This window comes from Hyaena hyaena, unplaced genomic scaffold, assembly GCF_003009895.1.
Source record: "Hyaena hyaena isolate Hyena2069 unplaced genomic scaffold, ASM300989v1 scaffold_113, whole genome shotgun sequence".
Classification (NCBI taxonomy): domain Eukaryota; kingdom Metazoa; phylum Chordata; class Mammalia; order Carnivora; family Hyaenidae; genus Hyaena; species Hyaena hyaena.
Genome location: NW_024080745.1, coordinates 3,398,910 through 3,411,588, shown reverse-complemented (window position 1 = coordinate 3,411,588; position 12,679 = coordinate 3,398,910). Strand labels below are relative to the sequence as shown.

Sequence of the window (12,679 nt, the reverse complement as noted above, 5' to 3'; positions counted from 1 at the left end):
CACTCAAGTGTTACCTACTTGACCACATTGTTGAAAACTGCAGTCTCCTATCTCCCCTCTACAACCCTTCCTCATTTCAGTTTTCTCCCAAGCACTTATCACTTTCTAAGTCACCATAAAATGAGCTTATTTAAAATGTTTATTGACTATTTCTTCCTCTAGAATATAAGCACCAAGATGGCAGGGATCTTTGTTTGGTTCATGGCTGTATCCCCAGCACCTAGTATAATGCCTGGTACATGTAAGCATTCAGTAGCTTCTTCCTTCATAGCACTTGTTGTTTGTATACTGACTTAATAATTCAATGAAAGCCTCTCTCTCTCTCTCTCCCTCTCTCTCTAAACTCCATGAGTACCGACTTCCTATCTATTTTGTTCACCACTATTTAACCCATAACTAGTACAATGCTGGGCACATAGTAGGCATTCAATGAAAGTTGTTGTGTAAATGAATAAATACCTAAATTGTGTGAGAGATTATATTGCTAAGGTCCATGTCAACCATTAATGTTTATGATTCTCATACAGTCTCTTTAAAGATGGGACAGATACTATACTTACCAACCGGCCCAGGTCTACTTTCCCATATATACCATTAACACTTACTGAAAATATAAGGATAATAACCCTTGAATTCTTTCAATACCAAATATTCATTGAAAGTTTGCTCTATCCCAACCACCAGACCAGCTGCTAGAGATAGAAAAATGAAAAATAAGTACATTATCCAAAGTCAGCAGGGAGCTTTCATTCTGATGGGGGAAACAGCACACAAGAAAACAAATAAATAAAAAATATAAATTGATGGCCAAACCCACATTAAATTGGAAAGGCACTCTATGGAGGTAACAACTGAGGTAAGACCTGAAAGAAAAGAAGGAGCCAGATATTTAAAAAGCCGAGGAAAGACAATTTCAGACAAAGGAGGCAGCAAATATAAAGGCCCAAGGATGAAAAAAAAATGGATCTGTCTCCCTGGAAAGTCCTAAGAGAGAAGTGAGGGACGGGCTGAGATGGAACAGGTAGGCAGGGTCAGATGCTCAGACCCTGGAGGATGGCAGAAGAAGTCTTAAATTTATTCTAAAAGCAATGGGAAGCAACAGAAAGTCTTTAAACAAGAGACTGGGTGATTTATTTACAAAGATTACCCTGACTGCTCAATGAAAGATAGATTTCAGACTCAAGAGGCTATGGGGAAAGCACAACATGGTGGTGGCTTTAACTAGAATACTGGTCATGGGGATGGGAAGATAAAGTGCTACCTAAGGCACAAGCACAGAAATGTTTGAAATATAAATGTAGCTTAAGTATGTGCTTTCATTGGTCAATTCTTGGTTCTCATCATATTTGGCTCATCAGCAGGATTTGCCACTGTTAATCCATCATTACTTCCTACTTTGAAAACAGTTTGTCTACCTGGCTTCCAGTACACCACGCACATTTCTTCCTACCTCCTTAGCCACTCCTTCTTAGTCCCTGCCAACATCTTATCCCCTCAACTTGGAGCAGGTCCCAGGATTCAGTCCTTGGACTCTCCTTTTCTCCATCTACACTCACTCCCTTAGCTATTCCATCAGGTGTCATGATTTAAATATCATTAGTACACTGACAAATCCCAAATGTATATCTTCTCTGATCTTCTGACCTGAATGACCAACCGCCTACATAATAGTTCTGCTTACACATTGAATTACATCTCAAGCGCAAAATATCTAAAACTAGACTGAGGCCACTTAGCTGGCTCAGTCAGTGGTGTATGCGACTCTTGATCTTTGGGTTGTGGGTTTAAGACCCACATTGGGTATAGAGATTACTTTAAAAAATTTTTTTTAATCTTTAAATAAATAAATAGAAAATAAAACTGAACTCTTGACCTGCTCCTTTCCTACCAGAAGCCTTTTCTTCCCACAGTCACTATCCATCCCAGCAACTTCACACTTGTCATTCTCCCTTGCTGCCAACTCTTCCTACAGAAATCTTCATCACTTGCTCTTCCTCATTTTTCTCTAAGGCTACTTTTCCTGACTTTCCCTGATCATGCTCCCAGCCATCCCCATTTTAAATTTCAACACCAACCATGCTGTATCTTCCATCCCCACTCTCTGCTCTAATTTTCTCTCTAGCACTTCTTTCCCTGTAAAATGATTTCTTTACATATTCGTTTAGCAGCTGTCTGTAGTAACAACGATTTAAGCTCTATGAGGATACAAAGTGTCATTTTTTTTTGTTAATTTGATGCTTACCTAGTTCCTAGAATGGTATGTGATATACAGTAGGTGTTCAATGAATAGTTAAATACAATAATGAAGAAAAAATATAAGTTAAAACAATTTCTTCAATATTAACTGCATGAATGAAAAATAAAAGTTGAAATTATTCAGTATTCTGGTACTCTTTGACTTTTGTCTACATTTTTAACTTTTTGGTTTGCAAGGTATTTTGAGTAGGAAAGAAAGATGGTAACATAAAGAGGAAAGAACCTTAAAAATGGGTACTTTGAAGTTTAGTAATAACATGGGGATAGAACCCCCCCAAGGCAAACATATATGCAAAATGAGTCACAAGATCAATAAAAAGTCATTGTGATCCTAACAGCAATATAAAAAGGAATTAAAGTATAAAAGTGAATTAAAGTGCACATGTTCACAGGCTCACATACTTAATGGCATCAAAAACTAACTTTTCAAGAATGTAAGCCACTCAAAGGTATTCCTTTTTCTTTGTATATAAAATTGTACCCACAGCATGGAAAGTTGTGAACCCCCTGAGTCCCTGAGCGGGCCAATTTTCATGGGATAGCGATTGGGGAACGCTCAGAAGGAACGGTGAGTTACGAAACACTTCTGTGTTGATTTTTATTTTGATTGGAGCAGGAAGCCAAAGTATAACATTTACCAGGAATTAAGGACCGTAATCGCGAGGAGTCTACACTTCTTAAAGTTTGCTTTTATCTCCAGGTTCGCAAGGCTGACCCAGTTTAGGGACCACCGTCGGCATCCTCAAGGGCATGTCCCCCACGAGTGGCCCTTCTTGGGCCGGTGCCCTCCCCGGCGCCCTGCCTCCGCTTACCAAAGCCGGTGGAATTCATGCTTCTGTTCCTCTGTTGTCGCTAACGCCTTCTTTGTCCTCATGAAGCCGAGTAATTCCCGGATCTCCCTCTCGCAGGAGACCAGGAGCGGGTTTTTAGCTTCCAGGGGCCCGTAAAACACAGCGAGAGGCAACGAGTTCTCGTGGCAGGTCGAGCGAGGCAGTGGGCTCTGCGAACTCGCCTTCGACTCCAGGGGCGACTTCGAGAGTGCGTTCGAGGTCGGGGGCGGGGTCGGCGGCGGTCCCGGCGGGGAAAGGGATGCGAGAGACAGGTCGAGGAGAGAGGTCGAGGGGGTGCCTAGCGCCGCCATATTGGCGAGACCCTGGCCGGCCAGGCGTGTGTGTACACGCGGTTGCCTGGCGACGGTCTCGCGGCAACCAGGCCTCCCGCGCGCTTTCGGGAAAACGCAGCACCGCTGGAGGGCGAAGGAAGGAAGAGAGAACCGAGTCCAGAAAGAAAGGATGCTCCTGGAAGCTTTCTTGCCCACTTGTTCACTGGAATTGCTGTATGAGGCAAGAATAGAGAAGAGGTTTTGGACAGAGAGCCAACTAAACGATAACAAATTCAGGGGCGCCTGGGTGGCTTAGTCGGTTAAGCGTCCGACTTTCGCTCAGGTCATGATCTCGCTGTTCGTGGGTTCTAGCTCCGCGTCTGGCTCTGTGCTGACTGCCAGCTCAGAGCCCGGAGCCTGTTTCAGAGTCTATGACTCCCTCTCTCTCTGACCCTCCCCTGCTCACGCTGTCTCTCTCTCTCTCTCTCCTAGAAATAAATAAAATATTTAAAAATTTAAAAAAAAAAAACGATAACAAATTCAGACTATACTCATTTTTCATTTCGACCTCTTAACGATGATAATAATAATATGCCAGGCGTCATTCTAAGCGTTTGAACCTTAATCTCATTTAGTCATGATAACAGTTTTACCACTTAGGATATTATGTGTACTTCCATGTCATAGTTTAAGAAACCAAAGTTTACCGACTTTGGTCACAGTAGACTGTAGTGTCAGGGACCAGATCCAGACTTCTGACTCCGAAGCCTGTGATCAAAATAAATAAGCTTTACTAGCCATCCTCAAAACAACTAAGCTTATCAATCATATCAAAATCACGGAAATATCTGACAACCAGTTTAAGAATCAAGTACATACAAACGATCTATTCCCTTGCCTCTATTTGTACCCTGAGGTAATTGTGGAAATGATGTCTGTGCCTAACAGTTAGTATTACATTATATTATTCATTTGTATTTCATCCTTATTCTAATTATCACTATATTCTAAATTAATAAGCATTTCACTCAGCATTAATGCATACTAGCAGTTTGAAGTGTTAATTCTCAAAATACTTCGGCATTTTAAACTGGGATTTTCAAATTTTTTTTTAATGTTTATCTTTGAGAGAGACAGAGACAGAGTGTGAATGGGGGAGGGGCAGAGAGAGAGAAGGAGACACAAAATCCAAAGCAGGCTCCAGGCTCTGAGCTGTCAGCACAGAGCCCAACGTGGGTCTTGAACTCACGGACCACAAGAACTCACAGACCACCAGAATTCATGAACCACGAGATCATCATCTGAGCCAAAATCAGACTCTTAACCACCTGAGCCACCGCGGAACCCTTTTAAACAGAGGAGACCTGCCTTTGATGGGGAAACTATAGGCCTTAAGGAAAATATTCGGGAGCAAGGGAAGTTCTTCTTTCCCTGAATATTATGGGCAACAGTAAGTCTATTTATTTATTTACTTACTTAAAGTATAGGTTTCTAACCAATAGGGAACACACACACTTGCTTTATAAATTATGCAATGCCAAAAATTATCTAAGAGAAGAACCAGAAATATTTGATGTCTTATAAAAATAGGTCTTTAACACTGAATAGTGTTACTGGTTCTGTCACACATAAAATAAATAAAGACAGTTACCCTAACACCCTGTGAGCCCAATTTCCCACTTAAGATTAAGATGCTTATTGGACCACAGCCTGATTTCTTTCAGGTCTGACCTAATTTCTTGCAGGCTCTGTGGGCCTGTGCTAATTTATGAGGTTGGCCTAATATGTCATGTGTACTGTACTCTAATATTCTTTGAAGGAAAATGATGGTGATTTTGCTCCTCAAGACAGGTAATTATGACCCACGAACCTCCTTGGCAGACAGTTGCCCTGACACCTCACTGTAGGAGTTCAGTTCGCCAGTCAAAATCTAGAAATCATTCTCTGATTAAGATTCTATCTTGTCTCTAAGTGAGCAGTAAAAATGTTAGGACTTTAAAGAATTTAAGCTTAATGAAGTAATTCACTCTTGGAGCATTTACAAAAAGTATTCATAGATCTTTTATTTTAAAAAATCAGCGTGAAAAATTCTTTCTCTTCTCATCTTCTCCTTGTTCTCACATAACAGACTTGTCCACTTGAGATCAAAAGCTGATGTAATTTGCCACTGAGCACTACCTATTATATTCATGAAAGTGAAACCACAGGATAAAATTAAATTAGAATGGTCAGAGAGGAGCAAGGAAAAGAAAAATAAAACAGATCAAGTGGGCTTCCCCCCCCCATCTGTCTGCTCTCACAAACAACATTATGAGCAGTGCAAGCACTTACATTTCAGTCACTGGTAAAAGAAAATGTGACTTATTAAATTCAAATACTTGAATTATATATCTTAGTCATAGCATTACATTTTAGTCATTTTCCTCCTTGCAAACACCAAGTTGACAATGCTTAACTTTCAGTAGTTTTTAAAAGCTTGTCGGAATATTTAAATGGCTGATGTACTCTGAATCATCATCACGCTAAGATGGAAGTTTCTATTTTGTTCAGTTTAAATTATATTTGAAGCATTTTTTAACATATTCGAGGTGTTATCTTTCTTGTAATGAGATGCAGCTATTAGAATATCTTTTCTATTCCCTTGTCACTTCTCCTTTATTCTTTCCACTCTAGTCAAAGAATGGAGCTCTGCAACTACTGTGTCTGGCAGGGCCAAATAATGTAAATAGCTTCCTTATAAATAATGTAAATTGCTGTTTCCTTATAATTAGTGTCTTTGTAGGCTGCAGGGATTCTTTTTGCTCATTCCAAAGTCTTTATCACTCAAAGTTACTGTTAGAGAAGGAATAAATAAAGTTAGTACTCTTTCTATTCCTAATTTAGTTGTTAATCATTTGGACTGTCCCAAATAGGTACATGTATATGGTCTTTTAAAAAAAAAAAAAAAGGGCACAAAGATCTCCTTTTCCCATCTCACCACCTAATATTTAATCTTTTTTTAAAAAACTTTCCCATCATTTTGTTTAGTCAAACTCAACAATTTCTTTCGTGTGTCATACAATGCATAGGTGAACCCACACATTCCTTATAAGAAGCAGATGACACACAACTAACCATGATGAAGAGGCATGCTCTAAACTGTGCTGTGATAAAGGTTTAACACATGCTTTAGGAGTCACAAGATGAAGTTTGGAACTGGAGAAAGAACAGAGGATTCCAGAGAAGGTGATATTTTAGCCCCAGGACTGTCACTGCTCCTTATTAACAAAAAGCCCCTTGCAATGGGGATTTGCCTATTTACTGTGATAACCCAGCATCTGAGTCTGGAGGCTGGCACAGAGTATAGCTTAATAAATCTTTGTTGGAATGAGTAAATGAAAAAAAATGGAAGAAAATAAGATAAAGAACATTTAAAAGGATATCACTGATTGAGAGAAAAGCCTGAGTAAGGTACAAAGTTATAAACATATACGGCAAGTTAAATAAATCATCTAATGTAGTGAACAATAGATCCAGGGGCAAAGGTAAAACAGAAAGAGAAGCATGATCAAACAGTGAGTAGTTGGAAGATGTGCTAAGAAATTTAGACTTAGTTCTGTGTTCAGTGGGAAGCCTTGGTTAGAAAAACAGTAGGAATTAGGGGCACCTGAGCAGCTCAGTCAGTTGACCATCCAACTCATGAGGTCATGATCTCAGGATTCATGATTTTGAGCCCTGTGTTGGGCTCTTCGCTGACAGCATGGGATTCTCTCTCTCTCTCTCTTTCTCTCTCTCTCTTTCTCTCTCTCTCCCTCCCTCTCCCTCTCTCTCTCTCTGTCTCTCTCTACCAAAAGTAAATAAAGAAGCACTTAAAAAAAATAAAACCAATAGGGATTAAAAGCCCAGATTCTGGAACCAGGATCCCATTTCTTCCAAGTTGCTTAATTTCACTATGCTGTGAAATTAATGCTATAGCGTATAGTATATATACTATATAGCATATAGTATAACACTATACATCCACATTTTAAGAAGTATCTTGTTGGGGTTACCAGGTGACTCAGTCAACTGAGGGTCCAACTCTTGGTTTCAGCTCAGATCATGAGCTCGTGGTTTGTGGGATCAAGTCCCATGTAGAGCCCCATGTGGACTCTGTGCTGATGCTGGGGAGCCTGCTTGAGATTTTCTCTCCCCCTCTCTCTCTGTTCCTCCCCATTCACACTTGCTCTCTCTCTCTCTCTCTGTCAAAAGAAATAAGTAAACTTTAAAAAAAAAAAAAAAAAAAGAAGCCATCCTGTTAAATCACTGGGAACCCTGAACTGTGGCTAAGTACCCCCATATTAATAAATTCTACTCCAGGGGCTCCTGGGTGGCTTAGTCGGTTGAGCGTCCGACTTTCGCTTAGGTCATGATCTCGCGGTTCGCGGGTTCGAGCCCCGCGTCGGGCTCTGTGCTGACTGCCAGCTCAGAGCCTGGAGCCTGTTTCAGTCTGTGACTCCCTCTCTCTCTGACCCTCCCCTGCTCGCGCTCTCTCTCTCTCTCTCTCTCTCCTAGAAATAAATAAAACATTTAAAAAAAATAAAATAAAATAAATTCTACTCCATTCAGCTTTGTATTTTGGCCCCCTGGTCTAACATACTCAAGATACACTCCTATACACATTCATCAGTTCCAGCTAACATCTATTAGCCAGATCCTGCAATTTGTTTGGCATGTGGGCTATTTTTTCCCAGACCAGAACTTGTACTTTCCTGCTCAGGCTATGCTGAAACCTGACTTTGTTTTTTAGCCAAAAGGTAATGAAGGGTGTTGAGGCATATCTTGAAGAAAACAAGAAACATCTTGAAAGGCACCTGCTTCAGATTAGATTATTGCATGTTCCCCCAGGCAAGCAGACACTGTTTTTCTGTGGCAAGTGGTTAGGGGCTATATCTGCCAGCCTGGAAAGCTCAGAGTAATCTAGGAGCTCAAAATTCTTATGCTTATCTCCCTAAATATCTTCATTTCAAGTCTCTGGGCCCCATTCTTTTCTTGGAATTTTTGCTATATGATCAAATCCTTGGCCTGATTTTAAGCAAAGTTTACCTGCCATTGCCGTGAGCTGTTGATAAAGGCACTCTGACTTTCAGTGCATGACCTAAGTTGTCAAATAACTGCCCTAAGAGCAGAGAGAAAGAGTGTGCATGCATGTATGCATGCGTGTGTGTGTGTGTGTGTGTGTATAAAGTTTTTGCAAGACTTTTAATGCCTATAAAAGGAGCCATAGCACAATCCTTTTCATTAATATTGCTTCCATACTGACCAAAACACTATAGCTATTTGATCTCCCAAAACCTTGTTGTATCTGCACCTCATCACAATAAAACTATGGGTGAAATCACTGCATGCTGAGGAGTATTACCATACCACCTACCCCTGCAATTGGCTCCCTATTGCTTTCAGACAGTGGGCAATTCCACTCTGAAATCCTATCCTAAAGGTCCACTTTTCATAGCTCACTCCCTCTGTGTTAACCTGGCTTTCCTAGAAAACAGAGTTTGAGGCTAAAGCTTAAGTGCTGTACTTTATTTGGTAGTGCAATTCCCTGAGGCAAGAATGAAGGAAATGGGAGGTCAGACAGGGACTCTAATCATTAATTTTCTGTATCCACTTGACTGGGCTAAAGGATGTCCAGATATCTAGCAAAATATTATTTCTGGGTGTCTGTCAGGGTGCTTCTGGAATATATTTGATAGACTAAGTAAAGAAGATCATCTCCCCAATGTGGATGGGCAGCCACTAGTCCACTGAAGGTCCAAATAAGACCAAAAAAACAAAGGGTCACTTTGCTTTCTCTGCTGGAGCTGCGACATCCAAGTTCTCCTGCCTTGGACATCAGCACTCCTGGTTCTCAGACCTGGTCTTGTGCTGGAATTTAAGGCACTGGCAACTCTGGTTCTCAGGCCTTTAGACCTGGACTGAATTATACCACTGGCTTCCCCGGTTCTCTCATTTGCAGATGGCAGATCATGGAACATCTCAGCCTCCATAATCATGTGATACCAATATACGTCCTATCGGTCCTATTTCTCTGGAGAACCCTGATTAATACAAGTATTAAGATACCACTAAAGTACTAAGATATGTTACTGCTGTATAAATACCTTAAACTGTGGAGGTGGCCTTGTATCTGAGTGATGGGTAAAGGCTGGAAAACCTTCAAAGTGCATTCTAGGAAAAGTCTATATCACTGTGAATGGACTGTTAGGAAAAATTCTAGTGAGCACTCAGAAAGAAAAAAGGAGAGCTATAGAGAAATCCTCAGTTTTTTCAGAGAATACCTAAGTAGTCCTGAACAGAATTTTTATGGAAATATGGGTGGTAAAGTCCATTTGATGAGGCCTGAGATAGAAATGAGGAACATGTTATTGGACAGTGGAGGAATTGCCATCTTGTTATAAAGTGGCAAAGAACTTGGATGAATTGCGTTCACATTCTAATGTTTTGTGAAAGATAAAATTTGTGAACGATGAAATTGGATATTTAACTGAAGCTATTTCTAAGCAAAGTGTTGAAGGTGCAGCTTGGCTCCTCTTGACTGCTTATAATAAAATGTGAGAAGAGAGAAATGACTTAAGGATGAAATTGTCAAGCAAAAAGGAAACAAAACTTAAAGATTTGGAAAATTCTCAGCCTATTCATATTGCAAAAAAAAGATAATTCTGTTTGGAAGGAGAACACTAAGAGTGCAGCCAAGTGACCATTTGGTAAAATTAGTATGAACCAGCCATCTCAACAATAGCCAGGAGCTATTGTCAAGACAATGAAAGAATGACTCCAAAGGCAATTCATAGACCATCAGGGCTGGCACTACTATCACAGACCCAGAGTGCAAGGGCCAGAGGGCAGAGTGGTACCCATAACCCCACCACATCACAGGCTCCTTAAAAGCCTCGGGGCCAGCTCCAGCAGGCAAACAGCAAACATTGGTGATATCTGTGCAGCACCCGCTCTGCCAGCACGAGAATGCACAGGTCCAGGACATATAGATGCCTCCACACAGATTTCAAAGAATGGAAATTCTGAAAGAGCCACAGCCTTGGGACCCCAGCCCAGAAGAGATGCCAGCCCAGGGCAGAGAACCACCTTGGGAGAGCCACTGTGGACCTGTAGCACTGGGCTGTTGGGCCAATGTTGCCTTCTCAGGGGGCTTGGTAGGCAGACTACCATTATTCTATAGGCTTAAGGTTTAATGTTATTGGCCCCATAAGCTTCTGGACTTACCTAAGACCTGTCACTCCTATGTTCTTGCCTATTTTTCCCTTTTGGAAAGAAACTATCTATCCTATGCCTTTCCTATCATTGTATTTTGAAACATATTACATGTTTGGTTTCCCAGTTTCAGAGCAAGAGAGGAATTTGCCTGGGGATGAATCTTACCTTTGGTTTCACTCATATCTGATTTAGATGATATTTAGATGAGACTTTACACATAGGCTTTGAAGTTGGTGCTGGAACAAGTTAAGGTTTGGGGGGCTATTGAGAGGGAATGAACGTATTTTGCATATGATAAGAATTGGGTGGGGGTAGGAATGGAATGCTGTAGCCTGAATCTGATTCCCCCACCCAAAAAAGTTTACATGTTAAATCCTAAAATCTAATGTGATGGTATTTGGATGTAGGGACTTTGGCAATTGATGAGGTCCTGAGAGTGGAACCCTCATGAATGAAATTTATCCCCTTATAAAAGAGAACCCAGAGAGCTCCCTCTAACCATCTGCTATGTGAAGAAACAGCAAGAAGACCACTATCTATGAAATAGGAAATGGACTCTCACCAGACACTGAATCTGCCAGTGATTTGATCATAGATTTCCAGGCTCTAGAACTGTGAGAAATAAAATTCTGCTGTTTAAGACATGCAATTTATGGTATTTTTGTTATAGCAGCCCAAAAAGACTAAGACAAGGACAGATGGAAAAGAAACACAATGCTGGCCAATGAATCATAAACACATAGCCAGTTGCTCAGCCATGTGGGTTATCTCCCAACAGGCTATATAAATTTGTATATTTTGTATCTTGGAATAGTCTATAAGAAAGAGAGGTAGAGAGAAAATGTACTTGCTCTTTTCTTCCTGTCTTCTGTACCCATTGGTCAAAACTCATCTGTGTACTTCCAGGTTGAATCACCTGGCCCCATAAGCAGCTACTGGGGATGCTGAATCTCATACTTGGTGATATAGTGTGTCATCCTACTTCAAACCTGGTAAAAGGAGTCAGAAACTTCAGGTGGTAGCTTCATGTGATGGAACCAGGCAAGCCAGCATGGAGTTGGTCACCACAGCAGCTGCTGGAATACAGCAAGTGTTTGTGAAGACAAAGAAATCCAAGGCAGAGCATACAGTATGTCCAAAACACAAATTCTCCTGATTGCCAATGCCAGCAATACCCTAAGGAAGGCAGAGTAGCAACATGGAAGGAGCCTGGGCCTCCAGTGCTGGGAAGACACAGTACCAGTCCTGGGCCATCCCAGATTATGTGATATATCTGTAAACTCCTAAAGGACTAGTATTGAGGGTCTTTGTAGGAGTAGCCAAAACTATAATATACCATATGTCTCAAAAAATTCATGTCTTGAAATCAGCTTAGATAATCATGTACAGGATGTATAAAGATGCACATACAGACATATACAGAATGCACAGCAGACATTCATTCATTAAATGCTTGTAATAGCAAAGCATTAATTGAGTTGGATAAATCATAATTTATCTATAGTATCAAATACCAATCAGCATCCTAAAAATATATTGTACATTTTGACATGAAAATATATTTTATATATTTTATTTTTAAAAATATATAGAATGACATGAAGAGTACACTAACATTTATCTCAAAGAAAGTACCCTAAAATGATACTGTAACATTTGTATTTATATGTATGTCTGTATATATATATATATATTTTTTAAATTCTATGGCTTATGAGTCCAAATTTAAGCTCTTTTTTTTTTTAAATGTTTTATTTATTTCTAGGAGAGAGAGAGAGAGAGACAGCATGAGCAGGGGAGGGTCAGAGAGAGAGGGAGTCACAGACTGAAACAGGCTCCAGGCTCTGAACTGGCAGTCAGCACAGAGCCCGACGCGGGGCTCGAACCCACGAACCGCGAGATCATGACCTAAGCGAAAGTCAGAGGCTTAACCAACTAAGCCACCCAGGCGCCCCTGTATGTCTGTATATATTATGAGAGAGTGAGGAGAAAGAAGTTCTGAAAGAATACTCAATAAATTGTTCATAGTGGTTACATATGTGAGAGGACTGAAATGGAAATTAGGGAATCAAATGAGATTTTAGACTT

General features: G+C 40.5%; 1 protein-coding gene across 1 annotated transcript in view; it reads right to left on the bottom strand.

Moving 5' to 3' along the window:
- The window catches only part of CFAP54 (cilia and flagella associated protein 54), a 287,452-nt gene extending 284,055 nt beyond the window's left edge, over positions 1-3,397 (bottom strand). The window contains exon 1 of the mRNA XM_039236623.1: positions 3,069-3,397. Coding sequence (XP_039092554.1) covers positions 3,069-3,397 — 329 coding nt within the window. The remainder of the gene's footprint in view (positions 1-3,068) is intronic.
- Between the last annotated feature and the right edge of the window lie 9,282 nt (positions 3,398-12,679).